The 13,461-nt window shown below is 36.4% G+C and overlaps 1 protein-coding gene across 5 annotated transcripts in view; it reads right to left on the reverse strand.

Moving 5' to 3' along the window:
* Nucleotides 1-13,461, reverse strand: part of TBCK (TBC1 domain containing kinase) — a 99,770-nt gene that overhangs the window by 13,334 nt on the left and 72,975 nt on the right. For all 5 annotated transcript variants that reach the window (XM_017833544.1, XM_017833542.1, XM_017833541.1 and 2 more), the window contains 2 exons: nucleotides 6,233-6,408; nucleotides 1,221-1,380 (listed from right to left, as the gene is read on the reverse strand). In XM_017833544.1, coding sequence (XP_017689033.1) covers nucleotides 1,221-1,380; nucleotides 6,233-6,408 — 336 coding nt within the window. The remainder of the gene's footprint in view (nucleotides 1-1,220; nucleotides 1,381-6,232; nucleotides 6,409-13,461) is intronic.

A 13,461-nucleotide genomic window follows, 5' to 3' on the forward strand; every position in this document is an offset into this window, starting at 1 on the left:
AGATCTTTGGTGATTTAAAATGTAATTGTTCAAAGCAGCTGCATAATCCACCATCAAACATGTAAAGCATCATTTAAATAATCTCCATTTTGCTCTTAGCATTTTATGCATTTTGCATTTGTCCCTTTGAGGGAGGGATTTATGCATTCAGCATTTCGTGAGGAATTGTTATTATTCAAGTTAACTCATTTCACGTTGAAATATTTATCATGAACTTATCCAGATCTCACACATAAACCTAGATACTCACTAACTGAAACTATTTCAGATATGCTGCACAGTCTCTTTTATGCCATCTCTGCTACTATTTAAAAAACCTGATACATATCACAAGTTAATTTTCTAAATGATAAAATCCAGGTTAACAAAAGGAATTTCTCACACTACAACTTCCTATATGAATAATAAACACCACCACGTGTTGTGCCGATGCTTCTGCTGTTCCTGACATGAATATCTTTTAATGATCCACAGCCCTTCTTGCCATATTGGTTACAGGTCATGTCCTTTGAGCAAACAGGCTTAAGAAACTGGTGAACTAAAGGTATACCCTACTTAAAGAAGAGTGTCTTAAAGAAGAGAAATACTTACATACTTCTTATTCTGGTGGTACTCAACACCATCAAATATTTAATTATAGAAAAGAATAGGCAAATCTGAATATTCTAAAGGCACTGACAATAGAAATATCATACAAAAGTTACCAGTAAGAACCATTCTCCTCTTCACTGATCATAACTGCATGAACAAATGATTCTAAAAAACTCAGCAATACATTGTTTCTTACTAGTAGCAATATGAATTATATCTTATTTCCTTTGTACTTCATAAGGTATCTGTTCCCATCCAACTTACCTTGTATGTGCTTCCTAACACCACAGAAAGTAAATGCAAGTCACTTTTGAAAACTAGGTCTTACTGATGCACGTTAGAAGTGCTGATGTCACTTCTCTAACATGACAAAAATAGAGATTTTAAAGCTGAAGAGGGTAATGTTAAATAATTTAATTTCAAAACATGAACCTTCTCAGATGTTGACCACTTGAAATGTCTGTCTAGAAGCAGAAATGAACAAGAAAAACATTACCCCAAATCCTGTCATCATACCCATAATTACTAATCTAAATTTTCCAGATTCTAGCATTTATTTACTACTGTCTGTATCCATGCCACTAATGTATCTCTAAGCACAAAAATACATGTTATTGCAAAATACTTACGGTGGCTGTGTTCTTCACTGCATTTCCTACAATCACCACGACTCTTCCTTTAAAGCTCTGGAGCGTTGCAGTTGCTGGGCACTGGATGAGATCCCCTTCTGCAGTAAATGCTGATGCAAATGGGACGTTGATGCTTCCAGAAATATGGCCACGGTTAAAGCTAAGAAGGATCAGTTAAGGAGATCTGAAAGGCAGAGAAATCTGCACAGCTGTAGGATGAACCTGCTCTTCATCCTGGCTGTCACAATACAGCAATGTTGGCCTTTTGTGATAGTATATTTTGACAAACCATATTTGCTATTTACTCATATGAAGGAAAAAACTTCTGAGACTACATATGACACAGCACTACAGAAAATGATCTGCTAAATGAAACACTTGGTGATAAAGAACCGATATCTATGGTATATATAATTTTGTGGATTTTACTTCTAATCAGCTCTAGTCTGATAATAAGAGCCAAATACCAATAAGCAGCTGGAGTACCTCTTCTAGAGGAATTTTATGCAAAAGGAATGAAGTACTTACAATAAGAACTAAAGCTAAACAGGGATTATTGAGAAACATCCTCAAAATTCCTGTCAACCCTCCCAAGGCCTCTACAATTTTGATCCAAATTGAAATTCCAATGTACATGCCCTCAGATTCCTAGATAATGAGCACCATGTATATTATCTGCAGTCCCACTAACAGCAATATTGAAAAGCAAACAACTCTGAAACACAGCTAGCTGTCCTTCACTTTCAGAGGATGAACATTCAATGAAATTTTATAAGCAAATATTGAATGTGAAAATCTCTTAAATAAAAATTAAGTTGGATCACTACTACCTAGCTTTTTATGAATTTGAGAATACACCATGACCTTGACAAAACTCTGAATTACTTTCTTAGACTGTACACACATGCCTGGAACACTTCTCTTTCCCATCTATAAGCAAGAACAGCTTTGAAGAGATGAAAAATAGCAAAGTTCTGCAAAAATATACACAATGTCAAATCTCTAGATTAGTCACTCTATTACTGTACTTGCAGAAAGCTAGTTAAATTTATAATTAAATCTCAGAATCTATTAAATAAAGAAGCTGTCTTAAATGGAGGCAAGATTTAATTGATTTAGCTTAATATTAGCATTAATTTCTTGTGATTTATGTAATAGTTTCAGTTTTATGATCATCATTGTTATATGGCTATTTTAAAACGTTTGAAAGAACAAAAGATGATCACATATCATTCATTAATGTTGTCAGTTTATTTCTATTTTGAATGGGAAAATTATATCCCTCCTTCCCTCATCTGTGCCAACCCCATTTATAACCACATAACTCTCACTGCTATTGACCAGGTTCTGAAATGATCATCATTTAGACGGAAAATGGCTTTGGTCAAATTTAATTGCTTACACTTACACCACTGAGTATACTTAACTGCTCAGAGAACCTTGACCTAATATTTTTAAGAAGTCCTAATTACTAAAACAGTTAATAAAAAGGCCAAGATTTTGTGCTACAGCCTGAGAGACCGTAAGTACGCAGGTATAACTTTCAAAACGTGAATGGAAGGCTGCCAATATATCTGCTAACATGCTAAATGAAATAAGCCTTAGATGAATTGCTAGCTTTGTGTATAAAACCTTTTCATTACAAAGTCTTCTGTTACAAAGCTGTTTATTGGGAAAGAGGGCTAGTAGCTCGTGGCCTTGCAACATGAGATTCATTACAAAAAAATTCCTTAGCTTTCAAAAGCATCCTATTATGAAATACAAAGCATGTTTGATACTTGTTGGAAGTCCTCTCATCCTTTTTTCAAATCACTCAGAGAACAAAGTGAGAGTGAGGTTTAGCATGACAAGCATAGATGATGAAAAAACCTAAAAACAAACTTAAGAAATGATCATATTTTTGAATCATCTCACAGTGGTCTATTACATTTTAAAACACATGCCACAGTAACATACAGACTGCCTGATCCTATTGTACAGTTTGTTGAAATTTTGTGACAAAGACTGTTTCCTTACTGTGAGAATGAACAGGACATTGAACACAGTATTCCTATGGTTTCCCACACATATTCATAACTGCTGACAGTTTATATATTATATATTTTCTTCATATATATCATATATTTTCTTCTTCAGTGGACATACAAACCAATTAACTCAAGGGTAATTCTACTACCTACCAGGCTGCCTTTTTAATAATGACATTTCCTACCTCCTAATATCAGATGGGTATTAGAATTTCAGTCCACCCAAGGACAGGACATTTTAGTCTACCATAAACCTCAACCAGACCGAAACAGCAGCAGCAGTCATTACAGTGCACTATTGAAGCTAATGGAGACTTCCACTCTACAGGGTGGCTCCTCAAGAAATAGAAATAGAAAGTCTGATTAAGATTTCATAACATGAAAGACAGCCTTATAAAACCACTTAATTCATAGAACTCAAATGATTTTGAAATAACTGAAATTTTGAATCTACTCTTCTAGAGTAGAATAGGATTAGTACAACAGTAGAGCCTATTAGCAAGCTATTAGAGAAGCTATAGAAACATTTAAGCAAACAGCTTGCTTTTCATCCTGATTGCACAATAATTACTGGATTTATAAATAAATCCATTACTGTACACAGGTAATAACCTTTCAGTGCAATGATTGTAGTATAGGCATTTAATATTACTTGCTTTCCCTCTGCTTTCTCCTTGGTCATTTCTAAGAAGTAGCTTAAATAATTAATAACACAATGCTGAATGTAGAAATAGAAACAGAATTTAACTCTGTAGATCAAAACTTTCTAAGTCGTAACAATAACCTTTCATAGTTTTTACTTCCAGAGACTTCTCTTTTAAACTGGAGTCTAAAAAGTAATTTCTTCATCAAGAGAGAATATCTCTCAGAAAATAGCCTATGCTTTTACTGTTCTCTGAAAAAAGAGGACCACATTTTCAACAATCTTGATCCAGGAGTAAAGAAAACACCGGAGTCCAGAAAATAAAGAGTCAAACTACTCAGACATATGAATCTCTACTTAATTATAATCCTTAATTGATCCCTGAAAATAATACATGTAAGCAAAAGAAAAATTACTTTTTTGTATTCCTTCAACCATTCTGTTCTATCTGCACAGAAGATCACATTACAGGTGCAAGTCTGGCATACAATGAAAGCATAATCTCTTGAAAGTAATGATTTTAATTTAGAATGTTACAAAATTCCATTTACTATGTAAATAATAAATTAACTCTACATAGTAAAAAGTATGTTCACTTTTTTATCTTCACCATACCTTGTCATAAATATTGGTAAATATTTAATAGAAAAAAATGTTAGCGGAGTGCTTTTCTGCATATACAATTATTTTTAAAGTGGCATTTTAACAAACTAGATGAAAAAATTAGGTTTAAACATTATTTAAATTTTTTACTACATATTTCAGCCCAAATACTGGCATTGATCTATCATTCACTTCATTGTCTAGAAATTACACTCTTCTAATACACATACAATATGTTAGTAGCATTTGTTAGCCACCGGAAAATCTTCTCTCTTGGTAAAGATGTTGGGAGCCTGTTGAATCTCTGTCATTAAAGACCTTTAAGAATAAGCCAGACACTGGCAAAAGGAATTATCTTCTTTTCTCAGAGTGAAAGGGGGACTAAAACTCATAGAATCATAGAACAGTTAAGGTTAGAAAAGACCTCTAAGATCACCAAGTTCAACTGTTAACCCAGCACCATCATGTTCACCATTAAACCATGTCTCCAAGTGTCACATCCACACTTTTTTGAACAGTTCCAGAGATGGTAATTCCCTGGGCAGCCCGTTCCAATGCTTAATCACCCTTTCTGTGAAGAAATTTTTCCTGATGTCCAATCCAAACCTTTCTGGTGCAATTTGAGGCCATTTCCTCTTGTCCTGTCACTTGTTACCTGGGAGAAGAGACCAACCCCCAGCTCTCTACTACTTCCTTTCAGATAGTTCCAAAGAGCAATAAGGTCCCCACTTAAGCCTCCTTTTCTCCAGGCTAAACAACTCTGAATCTTTTGTTATTTTTCTATTGAGTACTGTTTGCCCATTAAGAATTATAACTTGCAACACAGCAAGCTAAGAGCAGACTGCAAAAAAAACCCCCCATCTACACCACTTTTGCTATTATGAAATTAACAATGCTTAAAAAAATTATACAAACTGATAACAAGTATATTTCCAAATACTCTCTATAATGTTAAAAGTTACCTCTAATAATGTCTTGTCATTGTTCCCACTTTTAGATGGATGTTGACCAAAATATATGCACCTGGAAAAGCACACCTTTAAGAACTGTCCCTTCTCAAACGCAAACAAACCCAGCCCTATAATTACAGTACTTCAAAAAAAAACCCCAAACAACCTCAACCCCCCCCCAAACACTCCACATGCAAAGAACTATGTATTGAAAAAGGAACAAATGAGTAAGGTGTAGGCAGGGTAGTGACCCTGATAAAAATATAGCTCCAAGATACCTTTAAGACTTTTCTGACTGTCAGCTACTGGAGAACATAAGTTAGGGCAGCTGTATGGCTGCATTACCTAACAGTAGCATGAAGACACTCAGTAGGAATCAATTTTCCACTGAGGAATTGACAAAGCACATGATCTATCAAATCTTCTTTATCTCCCTTCTACTTCATTGGAAAGCCTCATGCCCTTTCAAAATATTGTTCATATTAAATGGGGAAGGTCTGTTGACAATACCTGTTATGAAGAAAAATGTAGCTTCAAAGCACTCATGCTACTGGTACAAAGTGATTTCACTAAACTCACAGTTTAAAATGGGAAGGCAAAAATACATTTGTCCTCTTCTCTGCAAACCAGGCCTCCCTCCAAATCCCCCTGCCTTCAGTTCTTCCACTCTACCTATACCACATGCCTTTCCGTTATTTACCATTCTAACATCTCGCTGTCTGCAGACAATGAAGAAGTAATTGATACAAGCATGATTTATCAAGACTGGCACTCAGATTTGAAGGATACTCTTCGCTGTTACGAATGTCCACCACCAGCAGCTTTGGCTTGCTAGGCTTTGTTTTCTTTATAGGTGTTTTGGAATGACTAGGTCCCGTCAACTCACACAAATCAATCAGATCTTCTGCTGAAATTCGTGGTGACACTTCTGCCTTCAGGTCATCCAACTTGATGGAATCCCTAGACTTTAGAAGAAAAAAAAATATATTAGGGGTCAAAGAATTAGAGACATAGTGTTCTTTGAAACTTCTTTGATAACCTCAAAGTGTAATAACCTAGTTAAACAGAAACACATATTTTCCTTATAACTCTGAACTAGTCAAACTATCCACATAGAAAAGGTCCAGAGCAGTGCCAAATGCCTATCTAACAACTATAGCCCTATTTTCTGTTGAAGTTGTTAAAAAGAAAACAGTTTGACAATTTGTGTACGTTTTTTCAGTTTGAGATTTATTAATGAATTATTCACTGTCACAACACCCATAAGAACATTTCTCAGCATCAGAAAGTAAGTAAATTGGCTAGAAAACACTCTCTGAAAAGAGAAGTTGAAAGGTCTCATGCTTGGAGCAGAAAAGATGGGTAGCAACTGGCAACTTGGCACAGAAACAGGGATGTCTCTGTAAGACGCAGAGCTATCTAAACACCAGTTATTTCTGCAGCTCAAAGACTAGGCACAAATCAGGACACCAGAAATATAAGAAGCAGTCCTGTTTTATACTCCAGAAAATTTGTCCTTAGTTTTGTGGGACAGGGAAATTTATATATATAAATTTTTATTTATATAAGAAAATATATTTTGGGGGATGGGACAGATGACACAACACACACACCTGATAGTGCTCAAGCAACTAGCATGATAATACCTGAAATTATTTTTCATAAGAGAATCTCCACTGTGAATTAACTCAGAGATATTCCTAAGTGCTAGTATTTCTACACTCTATATTCTTAAAGAGTATCACAGTAGCCAATTTTCTGCTTTTAAAAAATATTCCATTTCTGTTATCTTGTTTCAGATTGCAGTGATCACACCAATACAAGACACTGTTTGCTCATAGCCTATGAAAAAAAATTCAAGAGAACAGGAGTAACACTGAAGAAAAGGGAGGCACTACTAATTAGTATTAGTCAAATTGACTGTTGTTAGCTCTAGTTTTTGTTTTGGTTTCTAAACATACTAGTTTCTCATTTAACCTGAGGACTATTCAAAATTTAGAGAACATGCTAGACAGACCAGAGAGACCATACACATTTTTCTGAGTTATGTCTCAGAAAAGACTTCCTAGACAGTCCAGCAGTTAAGAAATACTTTTGCTGTAAAGCTGGTTATCAAAAAACATTCAAAATTACAACCCCCCCCCCCCCAACCCAGTAATTATACTTCAGGGAATATATTAGGTCACCAAACTGCCTTTTCCATTGTACATGATAGTAGTCAAAACAAAAGAACTTACAAATTGCTAGTGTCAACACATAATTTCCTCCCAAGTTCAGAATAAAAGAGGTCAAGATGCTTTATAATGAGAAAAACACATGGTTTCTGGATAATGTATTATTTGTTTCAACAGAATAGTCAATACTTAAGGGAGACCTGTTTCCATAAAAATAACAGTGTAACAGATGGCACACCCAACTCCCAGTTGCTATCTAGAGCCACCTCCCAGTTGAATAGCTGTGTTTTCCCAAGAGGAGTCCAAGGAAATGAACCGAAGGAGGGAAGGAAGAAAAAAAACTCAAACTCTTCTCACAAACTTCAGACTTGCCAAATGAATCCAGCAGTCCATATCTAGGGGATTCACACAGACACGTTTGCAAGATCCAGGAAAGGTAGCAATGTAGAAAGAGTACCGATTACGTAAATACGCACTTGGCTGAGACAGCTTAATTTGCCTGATGACTAAAACTGGCAGCCATCACTACACCCTCCTCAGGCAACACCTTCTCCCTCAGGAGAGTGATTGTGGAGCAACACCAAGGAGGGAAGGGAAGCAAGGCTGCTGCAAAGAGTTCAATCCTTAAAGCAGGGTCACATGATTAGAGGTAACAATAAACATTCAGGTAGCAAAGTCAGGTATTATAAATGTGGTCTATGCCAGTGAAGCTGGCTGAGATGACCTGAATTAAGTCTTCAGGAGAAACATTTACATTATGATAGTCTCTAATTACACAACCACTTCCTACTTTTATTTGCACAATTCTTCTCTAATGGAGTAGATGGGATGAATGCCTCAGGAATGAATGAAACTTTAAGGTGAAAGCATGAAGTCTACAGCAAAAAGCAAACCAGCCAAAATTCACCTAAGCCAATATAAAAACATTTTCTCCTTATCTAACAGTATAAAGCCACGAAAAGTGCTCTACAGGTACACACTATCTGTCCTGCTAATAGATTTTAATAACCAGGACAAGCATTTTTTTCCTTTAACTGGGTTGAAAATAAGGAGAAACACATTCAACTGTGAATTTTTACAATGCTCTTTGCTTTGACCAAGATTTGCATAGATGGCATATTTAGTGACACAACATCTCTATTAGGCTTTGAACAAAGCTTGTCAACAGACTAGCTGGAAACAGAATTGCTGAATCAATTCTTTCTCTAACAACTCTTTTATCTGACTAATTTATTTCCTTCAAATTGCAAAGTGAAATACGTGCACTTATAAGATAATCTTTCCTAATTACATTTAAAACATTGACTTTATCTACTCTATCTGGTAACAACTATATTTCATGTCAGACATTTTCTCACAGGAATTTTCTAATGAACTGTCAGGACATGCTAAATGTGGCTAACACGAAGCTGTCAATCCTTCTACCCAGTCCTCACACCTTCTCTTAAAACCACCATCCTGTTACAGTTTTGCGCTGGACTTGAGTTCAGACAGCTCTTGAGGCAGTCACAGCTGCTGAGCACCCAAATCTTGCGGAACCTTTAACACCTTTCCTGCTGCTTTCCCCCTCTTTTTCTTAAAAAAGGCAAATGCTCTCCTTTAAGGACAGTGCCAGAGAGCAGTTAAAAGTCCCCTCACACACTTGTGTAGCGTGCTCCTACAGTCTTGTCAATATACTCAGGGGTTTAGAGATCATGTAAGAAATTGCATACTGACAACCACTCTGAAATTAAGAACTGCTCATAGTTGTGTAAAACTTGGTGCTAATAACACCAAGGTCATGAGTTCAATCCCCTGTATGGGCCATTCACTTAAGAGTTAGACTTGATGATCCTTGGGGGTCCCTTCCAACTCAGAATATTCTGTGATTCTGTGATACAGAGATGAACTTTCTGTCATGACTTAGAAAATGTAAGAATTATCAGAATCATGCACAATTTCACACCCGTAACCACACACACACGTCTACATGTGCTAAGATACTGAGCTTAGTACATAAGTTGCTTTGTCTGTTTTCCTGCAAAGAAGAGAAACTTATTTTAGTATATTCTAACTTAAAGCATGATTCATGCTTTAGACTATTCAGCTATAAGAAACTGTTCATTGGGGAAGACTCTTTAATCAGCAAGATGGTAATAGGAAAAAGAGCACTTAAGCTGAAGTCTGGGGTCTCCTTGTCTCCCAGAAGTTTCTCTGACAATACCCTAAAATCTTTACTTTCAAAGTACTTACTCTTCTCACCCCATTAATTTTCAAATAGGTTTGGGAATTGCTAAGCCATATGTATTTACTGCTCTTAATAAGAAGAAACAGGCATTAAGAATTTAATTTTTTTTTAATATTATGAATTAAAGCTGCTTAACCATTCTCAATTTAGAAGTCAAGGTTCAGAGAGATTAAAGCATTCCAGAACATGAGGCTGATACAATCATAGCTCCTATCTCTTTTCCTATTAGCCTGTAATCTCTTACAGGCATTTCATCGTGGCTATTAAATGAAGATATACACTTTTTTAGAGAAAATAACCAACTATCTTTAATTCTGCTGAACCTGAACTTAACAGTTCCATCTGATAAATACAGGAGCTATAAAGCAACTTTTTATCCATGGAAAGTATAGCTTTATCTGAGTAGATGCAGGGTTTCTCCTCTTTGTCTTTGAAGTTGGCAAAACTTACTGCAGATAATATAAAAGGAACTTCAGTCTGAAAGTCAGTATAATTAAAATCTGGGGTTCAAGTAAAATATTCTATCCAAAATATCAAAGTCCTTCATAAGGAAACATGCTTCACTGAAGATGTCATTCCATATTTTTAGAACATGTTTTGCTTCTGAAATCAGTGTATGCACATATATCTAGAAATAAGACTACAAAAACATTTTAAAACAAGCTTATAAGATAATGGTCTAAGACTCCCAACCCACCTCCCCACCATTTTAATGACCATTATTAGCAAAGGGTCATACAAAAAGGCTTCAATGTTTCTGATGTTCAATGGTGACTGTTTATAGAGGAGGAGCAGCCAAACTTCCTGATTTTAGGAACTCTTTTCTAAAATTTTTCAACACTTGAGAGCCACTGTTCTCTACACAACCTCTTTAGCAAATTCATTCTTACACTTCAGATTCAGTCCTCCCTAGCCATCATATTCTGCTTCTCATGTTTCCAAGTCAAGACAGTGGTGCCTACCTTCTCTATGCTCCATATCTCCCTCTACCTCCTATTTAAGTTTGCTCCATTTCATTTTGCAAGTACATTTTGCAAGCTGTACTCTTCCACCCCTTCCACCAACTGGACTTCCCCACAAAGCTCCCTGCTCCAGAACTCACACCTTAAGAAGTGTGCAAACAGCATCTTCCAGACAACTGTCCACAACACTGTAGGCAGTCTACAAAAACATAAGTGAGCTCTCTTGCCAAAGCAGCTCATTATTAAGGAAACCTCTCTCGTTCTCCCTGGAATAACATAATTGAGTGAATAAGCTGAGTCAGCAGAGCCGAAAGACAAGTTATTCCCTGCATGCAGCTAGGCAGACATGCTGCAAAGCCTCAGTTATTGCCTCTGATATGATAAAAAAAGGTAAAGGCTTCTCACCACTGCAGGGAACCATTTTAAAATACAAAGCTGAGCCATAATCCAGTAATGCCTGAAAATACAAGATGCTTTAACATGAGATAAAACTTGAAGTAAAAGCAGCAGCAAGAATGATCTTATCAGCCTTCCCTGCTTTCCATCAACGCCTCTTTTTTCCACTCTTCATAGATACTCTCTCCTTGACAAGAAATTGTATTCCTTTGATTTGAGAAAAATTCTTGCAGCATCTTCAGAAAACAGTCAGAGATTCCCTTGCCCTCTTTAAAAAAAAAACCCCACAGGAATTTAATATCACATCTCAATGCAACCTGCAACTGTAAGAGGAATTTCTTCATAATGTGATCATACATCTCACTTTGTGCCAGAGATCTTGGATTTAGACAATCCACCTTTTTTCAGGATCCATCTGTAGTTGCTATTTATTCAAAATTCCTGTTCTCTGAACTGGCATTAAAAATGGCAGCACAGCTCTGAGACATGTTCAGTTATTTACCACTGTGAAGCCTGTCAAAACATACTGTTAAGGCTCTACCTTAACTAGTGACTATTAAGATGAGCACTGAATTCAATTGTCAAAAAGTCTGAAAATATGGTTATCCAAACAGTTACCTAGTAAGCTGTATGTGCTTTGCACATAAATCTCTTTGGACTTCCGTATCACTCTGCTCATTGGCCTGGGCCCAAGCTTTGCTGAGCTATATGAAAATCATCATTTTAGCATAAACAGTAATGTTTATGCCTATCAGCCTACAATGTGCTCATTCACATTTGCGGGATGGTCACCATGACTAAGTTTTGCTGCAGGTTCAAGGTTGGAATCAGTATGGACTCTTCCAGTTATGCTGTCAAGCACAGTTGAAAATCAGATTTTCCACTGTTAATAATGGCAGATGAGAAAAAAAATATATACATAGTTGTAACAATTTTACTGGTAGATTAAAATGATGTTGACACAATGACACAGGCCACCAGCCAATTTGTACTAAGCTATCGACTGCAAGGAGACAGCACCAGCACCAGTCAAGAGAGCTGCATTCAGGAAAGTCTTTTCTATCCTCTTAACTGCACTTCCTAATAAAGACAGATCATAACAACACCACACCCTGTCTCAATTGAGAAAACACACAGTACTTAGTCTGGCCTGAGAAAGGAATGTGACAATCCTAAATTCAAGACTAGTCTAAGGCAGGCTCCTATAGAGATGCATGTAGAGAAAAGAATAGGGTAGGACAGAGGACTGAGGAGTAGAGGGAAAAAGCACCTTAGGCTGACATAATACACCCCTTCCCCATGTAATGAAAATTCATTTTTAATACATCTTCTTAATAACACTGTTACATAGCACTGTACTCTAAGACATAACTTTCACAGCAGCAGGATATGGCATACACAGGAGTTAGTGCAAGCCAGAATTAGAGTGACTGTGAGCGGCAGGAGGCAGCTATAGCTGTGTACCTGACCATGTTTGTGTCAGAGATGAACCAAGGTCTTTGAGTTTATTTCTCCTCCAAAACCTGACTTTGAAAATTTCTCCCAAACTCCATCGCCTTCTAATGTTACAAGCATACACATAAAAAATGTAATATCAGGTGGACAGCTCCTCTCTGCAGTAGCTAATTGTGCTTATCAGAAGCTCAATAAAACATTAAGGTTTTTAGATCTGTGCTGGTCTTAAGGCATATTTTCAGCACACTCAGTGGATTATTCTGTTACTTCTTGCCTAAAGTGAATTCACATAAACACTGAACTGCTCTTTCGTTTTCCTTTCTTTTTTTTAGATGTAGGCTGCTATTTTTTTAAATAAAATATGGATTATTTAGCAAAGTATGAAAAAAAGCTGTCACCAAGGAGACAACGGTTTAGTTTCGGTTGACAAAAAGACTTACTTCTGCTATAGTCCTCCCTCTCGAAGAGAAACTGAGTCAGTGACAAAACACATGCTAGCAAACAAAATAACAACTGTGTCTTCAGCCAGCCAGCCAGATTGCAATTCAGGACCACCACTACAGCCTGAAAAAATTACTAAAACATGGAGGTATGTAATTATTTCTTAAAATTCTCCATGCACTGGATGTGCATTTAAAAAAAAAGTCTTTGAACATAAGGCTTTGCTCCAGTGGAAAGAAACATTTGTGCAACACCAAACTTCCAAGAATGTAACCATACTTCTGAGATCACTCACCAATAATCAGTGAAGAAAACAGTATCAAACAATACAGGTGGAAAAAGCACAAGTAAAGACTACAGTGC

The sequence above is a fragment of the Lepidothrix coronata genome, unplaced genomic scaffold (genome assembly GCF_001604755.1).
Source record: "Lepidothrix coronata isolate B3197 unplaced genomic scaffold, Lepidothrix_coronata-1.0 Scaffold215, whole genome shotgun sequence".
Classification (NCBI taxonomy): domain Eukaryota; kingdom Metazoa; phylum Chordata; class Aves; order Passeriformes; family Pipridae; genus Lepidothrix; species Lepidothrix coronata.